This window comes from Oncorhynchus mykiss, chromosome 23 (genome assembly GCF_057628025.1).
Source record: "Oncorhynchus mykiss isolate SJ-2025 chromosome 23, ASM5762802v1, whole genome shotgun sequence".
Taxonomy (NCBI): Eukaryota; Metazoa; Chordata; class Actinopteri; order Salmoniformes; family Salmonidae; genus Oncorhynchus; species Oncorhynchus mykiss.
Genome location: NC_143044.1, coordinates 4,507,289 through 4,526,263, shown reverse-complemented (window position 1 = coordinate 4,526,263; position 18,975 = coordinate 4,507,289). Strand labels below are relative to the sequence as shown.

The 18,975-nt window shown below is 40.4% G+C and overlaps 2 protein-coding genes across 2 annotated transcripts; one reads left to right on the top strand and one right to left on the bottom strand.

The window, feature by feature from the left end:
• Positions 1-1,523: 1,523 nt before the first annotated feature.
• Positions 1,524-12,576, top strand: LOC110502308 (B-cell linker protein). The gene is made up of 22 exons (XM_021580244.3): positions 1,524-1,679; positions 4,282-4,347; positions 5,528-5,574; positions 5,792-5,832; positions 6,021-6,138; positions 6,737-6,852; positions 6,967-7,036; positions 7,218-7,301; positions 7,459-7,484; positions 7,584-7,609; positions 7,748-7,804; positions 7,964-7,994; positions 8,138-8,189; positions 9,077-9,140; positions 9,269-9,296; positions 9,397-9,427; positions 9,632-9,707; positions 9,886-9,917; positions 10,101-10,156; positions 10,353-10,436; positions 10,601-10,756; positions 10,869-12,576. Exons 1-22 carry the CDS (start codon positions 1,633-1,635, stop codon positions 10,983-10,985), a joined length of 1,425 nt encoding a protein of 474 aa, XP_021435919.3. The 5' UTR covers positions 1,524-1,632; the 3' UTR covers positions 10,986-12,576.
• On the bottom strand, positions 11,993-18,341 carry LOC110502307 (zinc finger protein 518A). The gene is made up of 3 exons (XM_021580243.3): positions 18,237-18,341; positions 14,460-17,003; positions 11,993-14,284 (listed from the first exon to the last, which is right to left on the bottom strand). Exons 2-3 carry the CDS (start codon positions 16,987-16,989, stop codon positions 13,497-13,499), a joined length of 3,318 nt encoding a protein of 1,105 aa, XP_021435918.3. The 5' UTR covers positions 16,990-17,003; positions 18,237-18,341; the 3' UTR covers positions 11,993-13,496.
• Positions 18,342-18,975: the final 634 nt, after the last annotated feature.

Below are 18,975 nucleotides of genomic sequence, written 5' to 3'. Positions count from 1 at the left end.
GTGTGTGTGTGTGTGTGTGTGTGTGTGTGTGTGTGTGTGTGTGTGTGTGTGTGTGTGTGTGTGTGTGTGTGTGTGTGTGCGTGTGCGCGTGTGTTTTCACATGCATGTGCCTCTCTCACTTTCCTCCCCGAGGTAAAAATGGTCAATCTACATTACTAGGCTGATGCATTTACTGTGAACTCTTTCCTTAAGAGTTCCTGTTTTCCTGTGTGCGTGCGTGCGTGCGTGTGCACGTGTGCATGTGTGCGCGTGTGCGTGTGCCTCTCTCACTTTCCTCTCCAAGGTAAAAATTGACAATCTATATTACTAGGCTGATGCATTTACTGTGAACTCTTTCCTTATGAGTTCCCGTTTTCATGTGGTTAATCATAAACTTGTGCAATAAGGAAGTTGAATAAGCAATTGAGCCTCACACCAACAAGTTCATGATTTCCCTGCCTTGTTTCAGTGTTTCTACTGTTGTTCTATTGTTTGGTTTGTTTGATATCTGATGGAGAATCCAAACAGATGGATTATTAGGGAGCCAGAGCTCTAGAGGGAAATGTAAAATGGCCTCTCCTGATCAAGATCTGCTAGTGGTGTAATAGTTACTATTCTTATATGTTACGCTTCATGGCTAACTAAACATAGCTCCAATCTATACTAAATAAGCAACATGAGTTAACTGTCAAGGTATGTGAAACAGAAACCGTACTTGCTTATGAGCTACGATAATGTACTATTACACTTTTAGAAAAATGGGTTCCAAAAGGGTTCTGCGGCTCTCTCCATAGCAGAACCCTTTTTGGTTCTAGATAGCACCTTATTTTCTAAGTGTGTAGTAGTCTATGTCTAATTTCTGCTCATATGGGTAGGCTTGTGGCTAATGGGTAGACGTTCAAAGAGGTCATGACCATGTTCAAAGCCATGTTATTAAACATTTCTGTTGTCTTGCCTGTTGGAACACATGACCCCACAAAAAGAAACAGAATATTGTAACAATTCAGACCCCTGGAAATAGGAATGTGAGCTTTTTTTGTTGCGTCATTGATTAACTAGAGTGCACAGTCAACCCATGTAATTTGCTAATTATACTGTATGTTCCAATGCCAATTGAGCCTAATACCACTTAAAAACACAGCGTGAATCCTGACTAGAACCCTTATTGAAAAATGTTCCTGACTGCCCAACAGACTGAGCCTGTATATTGCACAGGAAAAGCATCAGGCAGGCGTTTCAACAGTGGCTTTGGATGATGTTTTTTTTGTGTATTTTAGCAACCTCTGTGTATTTCCATCTCTTGGACAATTGACAAATGTCAGTAAAGGCTCCCCTCTCTGTTTACTGTGCTGGCTGGTCAGAGTATTGTCACAGCAGGGGCAATATTTATCTTTCTAATCTGCCATGTTGTGTGGTGGGAATGTTATTGTGTAAATCCAAATTACACTGAAAACAGAATTGTCTTCATGACCAAACTCGAGCAGTGGAAAGGAGAAGTGCTTGCTCTTGCAGAGGTATTATTATTTTCCCACAGCTATGATGACATTTTAGGCAGGCAGCCAGTGCCAGTGAGTTCATTCACAACGCAAACATTGAGCTGGACAGTGGCTAGACGCAGCAGGTCGCCTCTCGGGTCAATTTACTCATTAAGATATGGATACACTGAACAAGTTCACAGCTCCTGCAAGTGCAACACTTCGGTAAGAGATACCCATGTTTGCATGCAATATTATGTTGGTCAATGTATTTGTAACACTGGGAAATATGTTATGTTGTTAACCGTTGTAATCAAAACCAAACTTTTTTTTTACAATTTAAATTCTGCCTATTATTCAATGACGACCTATTTCTATAGATGGCGTAGTGGCAACTGGCAAGTGAAGACTACTGTAAATATATAATTGTGTACACTAAGTTCCAACCAGTTGTACTGTACATCTGTTTTCTGCAATGCTCACAATAATACATTTACCAGACAATGTTTTTCTCTGTACCTTATTGTAGGCCACAGCAACTATTCCATCCAATGTTGCATCCAGATTATTTTAAACAGTAAAAAAAATGTGTTTAAAGCAAAAAAACAGTTTATTTCTGATGGCTCTGGCAGGCTGTTACATAAATCAAACTCTAAAGTGAGAGGGGATGTGGTAAGAGAAGACTGACTCATGTGGATGTTACTGTAATTACACGTCTCACACCTGTCTCCTCGTGCTCTCAATCTGTAATTGCATGCAGGCTTCGGTGATTGAGTGAGTCTGAGTGTGCATGGGTGTGAATCTTCACCTCCAAGTGCTAGCCAACATGGAATGTTGACTCTGAAAGACTGGAACTATGGTTTTTGCCAGAGCCAAATGTTTAGACCTTGCCATATATACACACACATATACACATATCAGACCCCTTGACTTTTTCCACATTTTGTTACGTTACAGCCTTATACTAAAATGCATTCAATTGTTCAATCTTCACACAATAACGACAAAGCAAAAAACGGGATTTAGAATTTAGAAATAGCGTCATGCTGCCATCTAGTGTAAGGTAAGAAGTGATACATTCCATAAGTGGTCTCTACTATTGTATCAGCTGCTCCAGTGGTTCTCAACCTTTTTTCGGTTACTGTACCATCAAGTATATTCAGCTCTGCCCAGAATACCCTTGAAGTACTCCTTCATGTGCATTTTACCAGAAAGCCTATGGTCTCATGAGTCTTCTCAAGTACACCCTGTGTATAGGTCAAGTACCCCCGGTGGGTGTAATGAAAAACGGAAATATTTAATTTGCATAATAATTTAGACCCTTTGTTGAAGCAACTTTGGCAGCAATTACAGCCTCAGGTCTTCTTGGGTATGACTCTACAAGCTTGGCACACCTGTATTTGGGGAGTTTCTCCCATTTTTCTCTGCAGATCCTCTCAAGCTCTGTCAGGTTGGATGGGGTGCGTTGCTGCACAGCTATTTTCAGGTCTCTCCAGATATGTTCGTGGCTGGGTCACGCAAGGACATTTAGAGAAGCCACTCATGCGTTTTCTTGGCTGTGTGCTTAGGGTCGTTGTCCTGTTGGAAGGTGAACCTTCGCCCCCAGTCTGAGGTCCTGAGGTACTTTGCTCCGTCCATCTTTCCCTCGATCCTGACTAGTCTCCCAGTCCCTGCCGCTGAAAAACATCCTCACAGCATGATGCTGCCACCACCAAGATTCCCTGTAGGGATGGTGCTAGGTTTCTCCAGACATGAAGCTTGGCATTCAGGCCAAAGAGTTCAATCTTGGTTTCATCAGACCAGAGAATCTTATTTAGTCCTTTAGGTGCCTTTTGGGTGCCTTCCTTCTGGCCACTCTACCATAAAGGCCTGATTGGTGGAGTGCTGCAGAGATGGTTGTCCTTCTGGAGCTCTGTCAGAATGACAATGCTAACCTCCCTGACAAAGGCCCTTCACCTCCGATTGTTCAGTTTGGCCGGATGGCCAGCACCAGGAAGAGTCTTGGTGGTTCCAAACTTATTCAATTTAAGAATTTTTACTGTTATTTATGTAACCTTTATTTAACTAGGCAAGTCAGTTAAGAACAAATTATTATTTAAAATGGTGGCCTACCCGTCATTGTATGGAGGGTAGGCCACTTGAGGGTAGGCCACAAGAATGAGGGAGACCACTGTGTTCTTGGGGACCTCCAATGTTGCAGACATTTTTTGGTACCCTTCCCCAGGTCTGTGCCTCGACACAATTCTGTCTCTGAGCGCTACGGACAATTCCTTTGACCTCATGGCTTAGTTTTTGCTCTGACATGCACTGCCAACTGTGGGACTTTATGTAGACAGGTGTGTGCCTTTCCAAACCATGTCCAATCAATTGAATTTACCACAGGTGGACTCCAATAAGTTGTAGAAACATCTCAAGGATGATCAATGGAAACAGGATGCACCAGAGCTCAATTTCAAGTCTCATAGTAAAGGGTCTGAATAATTGTGTAAATAAGGTATTTCTGTTTTTTAAGTTTAATACATTTGCAAACATATCTAAAAACCTGTTTTCGCTTTGTCATTATGGGGTATTATGTGTAGATTAATGAGGGAAGAAATGTATTTAATCCATTTTAGAATAAGGCTGTAACGTAACAAAATGTGGAAAAAGGGAAGGGGTCTGAATACTTTCCGAATGCACCGTATGTGTGTGCTGTAACATTTTGTCTAGCACGTGCTATTGTCTCCAAATGGTATTAACAGTTATGTACCGTATTACGTTTATGAACACTGCATGATTTTTGTGAAATATGATACCTTTAATGAGAAGCTTTAAACGCGTCTTCCAGCCAGCTTCAGAAGATGGTCCAGGATATGAAGAAGACTGATGGCAGCATCCTAAACAGGCTGAGAAGGTCAGATTATCAAAAATAAATGTTTGACACTCCATAAACAGAGAGCATTGCTTAACACTACTCTCTGTTACCCATAAGTTTGCAAGGACACCAGTTGTGCCCCTAGTTCATTATATTGAGTTATACACTACACTGACGAGGTAGAGGCATTTATCTGAAATGCAGTATATGAGGGGAATGAGATTCCAGCATCTCTATATGTGGGAACAAGAACAGAACTACGGTATGTATGGCATTGGAAATACAGCTCGGTTCAGCTCAGTTCAGCTGAGAGTGCAGTGCACCCACATGGTATAATTTCTTCAATGTTTTTTTTGTGGTGATAAACAAGGTTATTCAAGTTTTTTAACTAGTTTTTATTTTGTTTAGTTTTGGGGTTTTGACTTGGAATTGAGTTTAGTTTCAGTTATTTTTGAGAGCTGATTTGCTAGTTTTAATTGTATAAAAATATATGTCATATATTTTAGGTTAGGTGGAAATTCTAAAGTAAATTTCAATGTGGCTTGGATTTAAAAGGAATAGCCCCGAGACAAAAAGTTTGGTGGAAACGTATCTGGCCCATGTTTAACCCAATCCAAAGCTTTTCAACTTTTGTAAGAAGAATCAAATTAGCTACCAAGAAGATTTTTTTTGCAGGTTAACTAGTGATAGCTAGTGATAGTAATGCACAAGCTATGCCTATGATCGAAATATCGCATTCGCCTGGCTACATTAACCCGCAAAATAATAGTTTCAGTACAGTTTTTTTTTTTACAGGTTTGTTCATTATTTTATTTCAGTTTACTAAATCGTTTTTTCATGATTGGTTTCAGTTTTAGTTTACTACAGTAACCTTGGTGATAAGTGACTATTCCTCTTTCTTCAATCTGAAAATAGACAAACAGAGAAACATGTACAGACAGGTGATTTTACTCTCTCTCTCTCTCCCTCCTTGAAACGGAGCCGCTGGCACACAACTGTATACGTTAACATGCTGTAGAATTCAAGAATTCAGTAATAGATCATGAAGAAATGACATAGGTTTCAGAATGAGGAGGTGATACTACACAGAACTGGGAGGGGTAACGTTCATGTGTACAATCACTCTTCAGGCCCAAAGTTGAATGTCTAAAAATAGTTAAGTCCATTCTTGTTTCTAAAACTTTGCCTTTTACTCCTAACTGGTCTGTCTGTACTGTAGATTTCAAAACAAGTCATCTCCAAAACTACCCGTAAAAGACTATCACGGTAAGACCTATCTACATGTCTCACAATGTGGCCCTTGAACTAGTGTATATAATAGTGACAATAGTTTGTTTTTGGGGACAATGGTCAGCAATATTTTTGCAGCAATATGTTCAGAATATGATTTCAGAAGCTATGATGCATGTCTTCCCAATGCTGTAATTTCCAATGACTTTGCATCTCATACTGTGGGGCCCTCATTTAATATTTATCTTTACAGGTAATGACGTGGAGGAAGAACAGTGGTCTGAAAAAGAGTTTGTGAGTTCAATCCACATGCTGTATTGATTCTAAAACACTAACATGTTAGAGAAATGCTTCTAATATAAACTTGCATCTGACAGTGCTCCCACAGAGGTTTGACTCATGTCAGCAGCTGTACAGTGTTTACACTTTACATCAACCAAAGCTGTGGGACTGAGCATCTTAACGATATCATGATGTTGCAGGACAGTGACACTTATGAGTTCCCTCAAGAGGAGAAGGATGACAGCTATGAGCCTCCTCCCTGTCAGAGAGTCTTCCCCTCCACTTCGTCTGCCTCCTTTCCCAGGGGGGAATACATAGGTGAGATCTCGTCCACTCTGCCACACACACTCATGCACGCATCCATGCAGGCATGCACACACGCAGGCACTCACCCACACGCACAACCACACAAAACTACTACTTTAAATGTGGAAGACACATTTCAGTTGAATGCATTCAGTTGTACAACTGACTAGGTATCCCCCTTTCCCTTTTCTTACTCTCTCTCTAACACATACACACACACACAGTACACACACACAACACTACTCATCATGCAGCCATGCATGCCAAGCTTCTAGGTAACAAATGAAAGAATACCATGTCTGGCTATTCAAGACTACTCTCTCCTCTATCTACATGTATCTATTTAATGTAGAAGCTATGTTTAGCTCATGTTAGGAGGACTACTGTATATAAATCACATATTTGGCATGCTTGCATGCATGAAGGAAACGGCTGATTAATATTTCTGAGTGACCGCTTGAAATGACGTGGAAACAGTGTCGATTGAACCAGTATGTGCCCAGTGGGTAGTCAGTGGACCGTGACCGACACAGAGCGCCGCAATGACCACGTGTTGTAGCGTTATGCAAATCCTGATGTCCTGTTTCTGCTTTTGCTTCTCTTTTCCCAGACAGCTGCCGCAACAGGCCGGGAAGCCCCTCCCCCAGGAAGCCCGTCTGGCCTCCAAAGACCACCAAACCGTCACCATCACTGCCCCCTAAACCCAACCAGCAGGACTATGATGAAGTAATGTGAAGTTGTTAGGCAAAACAAAAATTGTTTTCTGTTTTCATGACAGCATATTGACACATTATTTGCCTCGTACTTTTTCATGACACGTTGTATGATCGTTGTCTTTAGGAAGACTACGTCAACCCAGAAAGTGACGATGAAGACAACTATATAAACCCCACAGAGGAATCACCTGCTAGTAAGCTGTCCCAATAAATGAATCAGGCACCATGTACACTATGTTCCTGAATGATCTTATCTTCAACATACAGGTGTCATGAAACCATTGCACATTTTTATCTGTTGCCAATCATCGTCAGACAAACGTTAACAAGACACCTTAATGTCAACATACAATCCACATGTAAACCTCCCTTCAGACCGTCTGATGCATGGAAGAGGCAAACCAATAACGAGCAGTCCTTCAATGTCCAAGACTGTGCCAGAGCGCTCAAATAGCCCAGGTATGCGTCTGCATCTCAGCAGGGGCACTGAATATATGGAATTGTTTGTGGGGATTGATTGAATTTCAACAGATTTCTACACATTTCATTTATTGCACTTAATGTGCCCGACTGAGTTAGATATTTTGAGGCTTAGTCTTTTTGTTTTGTTTTTCAGATGTGTATGAAGTCCCTGACATGGAGGTAGGTTTGATAACCAACGGCTAATACATTACAATGAATAGTATAGTTAATGACTGTAGGACTATGCTTGATGTGTCCCATGTTCTCTTTCATCTAAAGGAAAACTCTCCTCCCACAGTGAGCAGGTCAGTTCTGGTTCAGGGACGGAAGCACTTTTCAGACTGGGTCAAATGGGATCAACATTTCCCCTGACAGAAATACAGTATCTAAATATCTATTTATTGGAAAAAGACACAAAAATGACAGTTTTTTTTTTTTTACAGACCTTCCCCACTCCTCAGAGTCCCTAGACAGAGTTTGCCCCCTAGAGCCAGCCCAAGGTGCTAACAATGACTACAACTTCTTCTGGAGACCAGGAAACATGGATTTTATGCACGACTGCAATTGAACGATAAACTATTTAATAAACATGAGGTCGTTTTCTTCTGTTTCGTTGCCACACTGACATGAATAATTAATATGTTCTCTTCTCTCTCCAGAATGCACATGAAGAGTTGTCATCCAATCCCAGTAAGTTCTACTGTACCAAAGAGACTCTGGACATTGTACCTGACCCCAAATACTTTCTTTGATGAGATAGTAATAGAACAGTAAAGATGGGATATTATCAGCATTGGAATTGTTAACCATTTGTTTTTGTTATTGTCATCCAGGTCCAGGAGCCCATAGATGATGCTGAATATGAAGCCTGCAATCCAGAATTAAGTATGTATATATCCATATTACCACCATCAGCCAAATGACTAAACCTTCAAACATTAATGTGGCAATAATACATTCTAAAAGAAAACAGACAACTATTAAGGAAGAGCATTGTTCCATATCCTCCAAAATATTTGATGTACTATGTTGGTAGTTACTTCAATTGGCTAATTATGCCATCTAGTGGATTGCCAGATGCAAAACAAAAATGGAACATTAGTCTGTTGCATGGACTCACTCTGTGTGCGTAATAGTGTTTCACCTGATTTTAGAATGACTACCTCATCACTGTACCTCGCACATACAATTATATGTAAGGTCCCTCAGTCGAGCAGTGAATTTTAAACAAATCGGCTTGAAAATCTATGACAAGACTTGAAAATGGCTGTCTAGCAATGATCAACAACCAACTTGACAACGCTTGAAAAGAATAATGTGCAAATACTGTACAATCCAGGTGTGCAAAACTCTTATAGACTTACCCAGAAAGACTGCTGTAATCGCTGCCAAAGGTGATTCCAGCATGTATTGACTCAGGGGGTTGAAAACTTATGTAATCAAGTTATATTTGTGTGTATTTTTCATATTTTGTTTTAAACATTTTTTTTTCTTCCATTTTGACATTACAGAGTATTTTGTGTAGATCTTTGAAAGAAAAAGACATTTTAATCCAATTTAATCCCACCTTGTAACACAACTAAATGTGGAAAAAGTCCATTGGTGTGAATACTTTCTGAAGAGGCACTGTACATGAGACACAACACAACATACATTACAATGAATGGAAGTTAAAAGATTGTAAAAGAGCATAAAATAACTTAACATTGTGTTACTTAACAGAACTTACTTTATATGTGTGAATTTACTGTATGTCATCTCTGTTCTCCTAGCTGGCAGTTCAGCGTCTGGGCAAAAGCCCCTGCCTGCACTTCCCAAACCAATGCCCAGAGAGACGTACGTGTCACTCACTAAAATTATATATCATATTTTCTGTTCATTGCTGGCTGCTCGTTCACTTAGAAGAGCACCGGAAAAGTCTGGTTTCAGGGATGACATAACTCACATAATCCTCTCTATTTTAGGAAGCCATTGAAGCCATATTTTAGACCGGTAGGGGAAACTCAAAAATATATTTTGGGAAAAAAACAAAGTGTGAAATTCTAAATTCTATGGGATATGGTGCAGGGTGATCATGTTTGTCTTTTTTCAGAGGCCAGATATTGCATCCGGGGGAAATGAAGGTAGTTACCTATTCCTAAACTGTTTTGATTTCATAACCTTTTATGCCTATGAAATGCATTACAGTAAATAAAACACACAATTCAATGAATTGTATTGCTGTAAATTGTTAAATTGTTAAATCCAGAAAGTGTTTATGCAGTCATCCACTTGTATAATAGTTGACCACTGTAACACACTCTCTTGCTATATCTGCTTTTCCACAGGCACAGCACTGGTCACGAGGCACATTAACCAGAAACTCACGGCCACACCCCAGCCCTCTGAATACAAGTGTGCCAAGTAAGAAACATCATGTCTTCATAAGAAATCTCTCTATTTTGCGCCGAGCAGATATCTCTTTATAGCCTGGCCCCAGATATGTGTGTACTGTCTTGCAGAGTTAGCAAGACAGCACAAACCGACATGCGTCAAGGCCAATATAAATTATTCCGGAATGTTCTTCTTTTCTCTACTGCAGGATTCCTCTGCCACAGTTGTTTACATCTCACAGTAAGTACAGGTCTGAGAGAGTCATGTTGATTATGAATGATATGCAAACGGCCACAGGCAGATGACCATAACCTCGACCCTGACAGTGACACAGCACAGCAAACATTTATTCTGTGAATGGATTCTGCTGTGTCTACACAACACTAAATTAGTATTTTTTTTAAAACTTTTTCTAATTCCCAGAACCTGATAGAGGAACTGTACCCACAGATGAAAAAGGGTTAACAGATGCTGAAGAGGTGATAAAAAGTTGACCTAAATGTCACTATTTTATTTATAACATACCACAACGTAGCTCAAAATACTGGTGATGGCATGCACAATGCATGGATGAATACACTATTAAAGTTTGCGAAAACTGCAAAGCATATTAGGGCCACATGGACTTGACTTTAAACACACTTCCTTGTTTCTGTATTTTTGTGGTTGTTGTAGGGGACAGATGTCTTGAAGAAACCCTGGTATGCCAGCACCTGTGACCGTAAGACAGCTGAGGATGCCTTGGTTCGCTCAAATAAGGCGAGTCTCACTCACATGAATACAGACAATTAAACATACTCTTATTATAATCACAGTCTTCAGATCGACTTGCATTTTTTTAATAAACTAAATCACAGGTGTTAGGATAAGAATGACACTTGGATTGCTCCCGCTGACTGTACTGTGCATCTCCTTTGTTTCAGGATGGATCCTTCCTCATAAGGAAGAGCTCTGGTCAGGACACACAGCAGCCATACACTTTAGTGGTGTTTTACAACAGTAGAGTCTACAACATCCCAGTGCGCTACATCCAAGCATCGCAGCGATACGCACTCGGGAGGGAGAAGAAAGGAGAGGAGGTAGACAACATCTCATCTTGATGGGCTACAAAACAATTTTCTGATATCCATGAAATATAGATGGCCTGATTCCTAACCTGTAGGCCTGACACCTCTTATTGTATTCCCTCAGCGTTTCACCAGTGTTTCCCACATCATTGAGAACCATCAGAGGAACCCCTTGGTACTGATTGACAGCCAGAGTAACTCCAAGGACTCTACCAAACTGTGCTATGCTGTGAATCCTTAGGCCTCACTAGATCCTAACTAGTCCTATGGATCATCAGGGATTTAAGGTTCGGACTTGGGAGTCACATTCCAAATCAGTGCGTCTAGTGTAAGACCTGTGTGCAAGTCATCAGGCAATTTGATGCTGCTCTCAGTTTGAAATTACTGACCATCTGTTCAGGGTTTGTGACAAACAGTTGGATTAGTCTAGTCACATTCACCCAGTCATGGCTATCCAAGCAAGACCAGAATGAAATTGACTTACTGTAATGTGCTAGTCTCTCTAGACAGACGGGTTGCTTTTGGCAATGTACCAATGCTCCAGCTTAACACGTCTGTACGTCATATAACGTCAGATGGACATAGAAGAACTACATCACTGCCTTCTCTCCCTGCCAACATCCCCCGGCCACAAAATAGAAGCTATCAAGATGAAGATCACAGAGGTTATTTTTAATGAGTGCATTTGGTAATTGGCTAGATTGCATCAACTACCTTCACTAAAACCACTGCAAAGGTTTTGCCTGCAAACTTTGAATCGTGGTTTGATGGGAGAGGTGCCTGTCTGAAGAGGACCCTCCTGGAACAATTTTTTTCCCTCTTTTCGAAATGTACTAAGTCAGTCCGTCATGATTACCGGACCCTAGTCAATGCTGTTGCCTAGGGTCATGTTTCCGGGACTGGTACTGTGCCAATTAAGTAAAATAGTTCATGTGTGTACATTTTCAAACGTGTGTTTGCATTCTATGGGGTCTTTTCTACCAACCAAACATAGCCCCTCAAATAGTGGCATTATGTATTCTTAAAGAATAAAATATTGTAGAAATATTATAAATAGAAAGTAACTACAGTATGTGTGAATGGTGTATGATGCTGGAAAGCAACACCAATAGATCAAAAAAATATCTGCAGCATTGAGTTTTCTACTATATTCTTTAGTTGTGTTCATTAACTCAAAATGATTGATATACCTTTCCTTTCTTAATTGTGTTACCCAACTTACATACATATTCAATAATCACACATATATTGTCAAACTATTTGTATTTATTGATCTGTACAACACATAATGCTACCAGGTGTGTATCAAGATAAATACATATTCATTGTGTAAAGGTCAGGCACTTGGAGAAAAACAAATATTTCCTAAGTCAAAATTGTACCTCTTTCCCTGACTACTATTCCAAACCAGGTACGTCCTATAATTCATCCATGCCAGAGAGAGAGAGAGAGAGAGAGAAAGAGATGCCTAGAGGGGCTGCTGAACATACGCGCCATTACAATGATGCACTGTGATTGTGATGTGGAGAGACACTTTGACAATTATCTGTTTGAATGCAGAAATACATGGTGGATGACTAATGCTGACGTGTGCAAGCAGAAAGGGTATGGTCAGAAAGATGTGCTATGTGTATTTATGATGTGGGTCCATTTGATCAATGGTCCTGTGCTGACTAACTAAAAGTATCCCTTTCCATGGACACTTTCAGAACATAAGGAAACATACAGTAACATGCATATCAATATTGTCATAAGCTTCATAAAGTGAGATAATGGGAAGAAATAGTCACTGTCTGTTCATAATCCTATTAAAAAACAATCATTTCAAGTCACAATAGGAATTTCTTTCAGAAAAACAATATTTTGCATGTAAAACCAGCATTGTTAGGCTATATGCAGACATGCCATGAGTCATCCTATAACATACTATGGATTTCGTTCAATTATAAAAAGGTGAATACTTTGGACTACTCCTGCTACTAGTGCAGGACTATCTTAACAAAATGTGCCCCACATATGGATACTACTATATTCGAAACCATTAATATTTTTGGTACATATTGTACTGTATGCATTCAAACAAAAACATTCCCTATTTTCTATGGGCCTTAACAGGGATTGTGTGTGTGTGTGTGGGGGGGGGGGGGGGGGATAAAACACAATGTACATCTGAAAATCTGAAATAAAATGTCAAATAATATAGCTTTTCAAAAAATGTTGATAAAGCCTAGTAACATAGGAAACCTGCCATCCCCTCCAAAAACTATAATCATATGACACACACTATACATACCGGTATAATGTTAAAGGTTCATGTTGAGAGCTTTAGGAGTATGGCTCATTCGTGTCCTTATTACAGTGTTCTGTGAAAGAGTCCCTATGACAATGTACTTACATCAACTTGTATAGCATTGCATGTTGGTTAGACATAACTGAAACAACAAATAGATTGCATCCTATCTAAAACGATGGTAGCACCGAAACATAAGTGGGTTTCAAATTAAATACTTAGATATGAGCAAATGAAAAAAAATTAACATAAAAAATAATAACAATAATGCAAACTTTACCTGAGTGTTAGAGCCCTGTATTTTCAAAGAACTCATGTTGTTACATAGATTTTGTACACTATTATTTTGTCATCATTATCAACATTATTCTCTAACAAGACAGTGAAATTAATTTAATATTTTCTGTCCATTGCTTTTGTGCAGGAGCACCTTTCTCAACTTTGAATCCAGTGTAGATTGCATTATGACTTTTCACATTTCAGCTTATCCCACTCTTTAGTAGATTCCATCAGATGGCGCTGGCCATGTCCAATCCAGACCTCCTGATCACTGAAGACTCGGCCACAAAACCAGCAGCTAAATCGTAATGGAGGCTCAGTGCTGTGAGAGATTGCATTCACCACTTTGTACTTCTTTCTGCTCATCTTTTTCAGCTTCAATTTCAAGATGAATCTCTCTTTCACTCTGCTCTCAGGCCACATACGTTGATGAGAGACGGAGGCATTCGTCGGGGCATTTGCCCTAAACATATTACAACCCATGCCTGCAAAGGCCTTCAATGTTTCTCGAGACAACAAAACTTTTTGGACCTCCCCTTTGTACCTGTGGACTGTTTCCATGATATTTGTAACCTCGGGAATGTCTGTGTCTGGGTGATTTAGCACTACAACAGGCTGGTCTCCCCTTGGACGTGTAATGAGTTGAGTGGGACTTAATGGCAATAGCTTCAGGGTCCTCTCCACATCTCTAGGGCCTGGCTCCCAGTGATGCGCCGCTGCTGGTGAAGCCTCTTTTTCTTCCACAACTTTGCTGGAGGGTTTATTGGCTTTTGAGAGGGGCTCAAGAGAGTCCTCTGTGGACAGTTCGCTCTGCCTCTTTCCTCTGACTCTCTGTTTGTTTTGCTGTGGTGAGAGGCAAATCCTGTCAAAGACCTCCTGTTTTCCTCCATTTCTTAGTGTGGTATTGGGAGGGAAGTCCTGAGAATAAACATCTGGAGTGTGGACTGGAATCTCTGACCAGTTTGTTATACCTGTTGGAATATTCAAAAAGAGAACAAATCCCAATTAGTTCAGTAAAAAGGAAAGTAAACTGCTACAATAATGTCTATCCATACAACATAGAGTGGCATGGACAGAATCATGCAAGACAGGTAATCAGAAGTCAATAAGGGAAATACAATTAACAAATCAGATTTAATTAATTACCTTGTGGGGAAGTAAGGTAATTGAGTATAGGGGAGGGAGACACCATGATGACCTGAGCTTCTGTAGTTCCAACCCCTTCCAGGTCAGGCTTATCTTCCGTTATCTGGTCCAAATCATTTCCATCTGATTTGGCTCCATTAGATACATGAGGTAGGCCTACCCTTGGACAATGTTGGCCACCTAGGACATGAGAATCCATGCCATTGTTCATTCCTTCTCTGTTTTCAAAACTGACATTAGTGTTTGGAAGCTCCACATTTTCAAAATTATATTCTAAGTTACTCTTTGTTATGGTGCTTGGAGGGATTTTAGAACTTGGCTGACTTTTCTCGACAACAACTAAACTGTTCTGGCTCATAGTGCAACTTTCAGATAGAGTGTTGTCTTCCTTTGTCTCAACGGAATGCAAGGATGCCTCTGTTTTGTCTGATGGTGTAACCTTAAGAACCAAATGCTTTTTGCCATCCACCATTTTGAAACCCATGGCCTCTGTAGTGCAATTGGGAGGAACTAAAATCTTATTTTTTACCATGAGGGCACTAAGGTTGTTAACTCTGGTGCTGAAATGTCCAAGGTTTGGAATAAAGCCTCCTTCTGACTTTGACAATCGTGTGACCACTTTGGACTTGGTATGTTTCTTTTTGCCATTTTCCGTTGACAGTGCTCTTTTAAGAAATTGCTGCGTCTCCTCCAAAGTTTTCTGTGGGTGCTCTAGTCTGTGGGAATTGTTCAGCAAACCTCCTCCTAACAGGGGAAGAGTACCTTGTGACATCCACTGCATTTCCTTAACTGGATTCTTCTTCAGGAGGAGCTTTAATGCTGGTGATGATTTTTTCTCTACAGTTTTAGGGCTGACCACTTTCGTGCTCCACTTTTTTTTGTCCCCCATAGTCTTGGAAGAGCACAGAGCTTCAGGAAAGGATTTGAGCTTTTTCTCACTTTTCTCCACTGTCAACTTCGGCACTTTCATGTCCTCTGCCGTATCTTCACAGTGATTCACATCTTTGGGTTCTGCGTCATGTCTCTGGTGTTCCTGGCCAACCATTGTTTCCTGGTTTTCTCTATTTTCTTGAGTTTGATCATATTCCACTAACTTTAGGGTTGAAATAGTGTCAATATCATTTTGTGTCGAGAATGATTCTGGACAACTGGGTGGCCTGGTCTTTGGGGTGATAGTTGAATTTAATTGGCATCCGTTTGCATTGGAGTCCCCAGCACTAGTTTGACAAGCAATCTTCTCTGATTCCTGCTCAGTGACACACAATGACGTCTTTGTTGTGTCAGAGGTCTCTTGCTTTGCTGCTGGTGTAACCTTGAGAACCAAATGTTTTTTGCCTTCCACCATTTTGAAACCAATGGCTTCAGTAGTGACATCCGGAGGAACTGAAATCTTGTTTTTGAGCATGAGGACAGTGAGGTCTTTGTCTGTGTTTGTGAATCCAGGATTGGATATCATGCAGTTTTCTGAGTTTGAAAAGGAAGTGATGGCTTGGGGCACATTTGAAAGTACAGTCTTAAGAGCTTCGTTCCATGTCTGCCCACCTGTTTCAGCAGCCACAGACTTCTCTAAAAATTGCTTTGTCTCCTCCAAAGCCCTCTCTGGATTTGACAATCTGCAATATTTATCCAGGAATCCTTCCCCCGGCAGAGAAAGACAGCCTTGTGACATCCAGTTATTTTCCCTCACTGTACTCGTCACTGTGTGCTTCAGTCTTGGAGATGAGTTATCTACTGTTTTAGGATCAACATCTTTCATTTTCGGCTTGTTTTTCTGGCTCTTCTCTTCACCATGAATGGTGGCCATGTGCCTTGTGATGATATATTTTCGATGAGATTTATAGTCACAGAACTGGCAACTGAAGCGGAATTGTGCTGTTTTGGCCATGAGATGTCTCATCAAATCCTGGTCAGCAGAACCTGCTTGTGGCGCAATGTTATGTAGATACAGGTGCTCCAAAAATGCTCCTACATCTCTTGTGGAGAACTTGCACTTCTCACAACAGTAGTGGCCGTTCAAGCTGTGGTGCATGTTTAAATGTGTGGTGAGCTGCAAGAGGGTGTGCTGGACATTGTCATTGCATATGTTGCAGCTGACAAAAGTGTCTCTGTGGCCTAATTGGTGGACTTTAAGGCGGGAGAATTCATGTGTAATAAAACTGCACATGTCACAAGGAAAAATTGGTTGGCTTCCTGGGTGAGTCTCCTGAAAGTGCCTCAGTAAGTCATTAGGGCTGAATACTGTGCTGTCCTTGCATTCAGAGCATCTAAACCCAAGTATATTTCCAGAAACCTTTGTCACATGTTGACCCTCTTGAACTTTAAGGGGCGTCTTCTTCAAATACGTCTGCTCTGTGCTTTTCTCCATGTCCTCTGTTATCTTCTTTGGCCCATGCTTATCTTTACTTTGCATGGCTGGGGGCTGAACGGCAGCTTTCCTGAGACGGAGTCGTTTGTTCCAGTTTCTGTCATCCTCGACAACTTTTATATTACCTCCAGCAGGGACATCTAATTCAGCGCGTGCTGGATCCATATCAATTCAGGCCTCTGTAACAGAGTTAAAAGAAACAATCAACAATTGATTGCAAGCCAGACATTCATTATAGACAATGAACCTCTGACCTCATTGTAAAAAAACATAAACAGTCAACCATATTGATTTAACTTGGTTAAATATTTTTGAGAGAAGATGCGTAAATAGCCCAGCACAAAACATTTTCACCAATTTAACAATTTCCTGGTCTATAAACCGGCAACCATCAAATATATGCAAATGTCCCCTCGGAATCTAGTTTACAGAGATCAGACCTGAGAAAATACCATATTAGGATGTATTTCTGAAATGGGGATAAAATTATCCTGATCTAAAATCATTTATACAAGAATGATGCTGTGTTTTATTACCACAGTCAATAAGTGCACATTAGTGCAAACTCTTGTAGTGCAGTAGTCTCACTATAAGGCTTGTAGCCTACAATTTTCAAAATGCAAAACTACTCTGCAGCCTACCTGCTTGGTGTATGCCTAAGTAGTGCATGTTCTCACAACATAACCAACAGCATGGGTCAACCTTATCCACCTGTTGCAGATTCAATGTAATTACATTTCAGACTATTTACTATAGTGGAAATGTCTTACTCCATAATCGTTTACTCAAATGATGTGCCATGTACATTTCTCAATGTGACTGACCAAAGGACTTGCAATAATCCACCAAATCTGACAAAAAATTGCATTTGTAATGGATCTCAGTCAAAGAAGAGATTCTATGCTAAAGCACACCTGTTCAAATTATATCCCAATAGTTCTCCGTAGAAGAAAATATTATACGCTAAATTGGTTGCTGGCCGCAAAAAATGTATTACAGAATGTCAACTTTGCATCAGGTCAAAGCTGTCAGCCATTTCTATTGTGCTATTTGACTTGACCAAAACAAACACACTGAGAAGGTTCATTAACATGTAACAAACAAACGCGTTTAATGTATTGTTTGAAAGCAATTCCGATTTTTACTTCGACCATCACTCATCATCACCTCACTGAGTTGTAAAACATTCACTCTGAAGTGTGAGCTTTCGAACGGCTGGCTGATTTGCCAATTGACTGATTTGAATTAAATACACACGAAGAGCTTAGGTTGTGACAAAGTGCACCGAAAAATTGCACGACAAAAAAAGTTAATATCATCAATGTAGCTCAACCAAAATGTATTTACCGCTGAGTAAAACTCCGATATGATTGACAACGACGACATAATTCGAGACTTCGGTTGGCTTTTACCTTTGTTTTTGTAGGCTTGACAGCTCAGCGAATGGCAGCCATGACAGCTTCATCCGGGGATTACGCAGAGTTGAGCGGGAGCTGTACGACAGAGTAGCCTCCCAGAACGGATGAATAGTTGCTCATTGCACCGTTTAGCCTACACGATAGAGACACGGCTTGAGTATACTATCCAAAAGTGTTTTATTATATGGCGAGTCGGTATAATCCTTTTTTTACTGTTACTTTCAGTACGTGCAGCGCCATAGTTTATAACAGTGTTATAACTGTCCGAGGGAGTCATAACAAGATTGCACTTCCTTTGCCCCTCCAAATAGCCCACTGTTCACTGATCCATCTCTTCTTGGTATTTTGTTGTCAGCCTGTCAGTGAGAAGATTATTATGAAAAAGAAATACAAAAATGTAGATTGCACCCTTAAAAATAATAATAATACGATGTAAGGTAATTACTGCTGGGTAAATGTTCACTTGTATGTGATAGGCTAATTGGGTAACATATTTGTTAGCAAAGGAGGGGAATAATCCCCTTTTGACCACTTTGCTAAGGGAGGGATGGTGCCTCAGTCAGACCAAAGAAGCCTGCTGATTAAATCACATGAGAGACTAAAGATTCTTGAGGGAGGAAGCAGGAGGCTACGTGCCCATGTCCTTTGCTGCTTGCTCAATGGAAAAAGGTGTTTGGACTAACAGATCAAGGATGTGGGTTGAAGACATGCTTGGGATACAGCGCTAATCAGT

Bases quoted from the DNA above. Each gene is read 5' to 3' on its own strand.
- LOC110502308 (XM_021580244.3), top strand. From the start codon at position 1,633: ATGGATACACTGAACAAGTTCACAGCTCCTGCAAGTGCAACACTTCG. The intron at 4,348-5,527 runs GTCAGATTATCA...TCTGTACTGTAG, and splicing joins ATCCTAAACAGGCTGAGAAG to ATTTCAAAACAAGTCATCTC. The intron at 7,995-8,137 runs GTAAGTTCTACT...ATTGTCATCCAG, and splicing joins AGAGTTGTCATCCAATCCCA to GTCCAGGAGCCCATAGATGA.
- LOC110502307 (XM_021580243.3), bottom strand. From the start codon at position 16,989: ATGGATCCAGCACGCGCTGAATTAGATGTCCCTGCTGGAGGTAATATA. The intron at 14,285-14,459 runs GTAATTAATTAA...ATATTCCAACAG, and splicing joins TTACCTTACTTCCCCACAAG to GTATAACAAACTGGTCAGAG.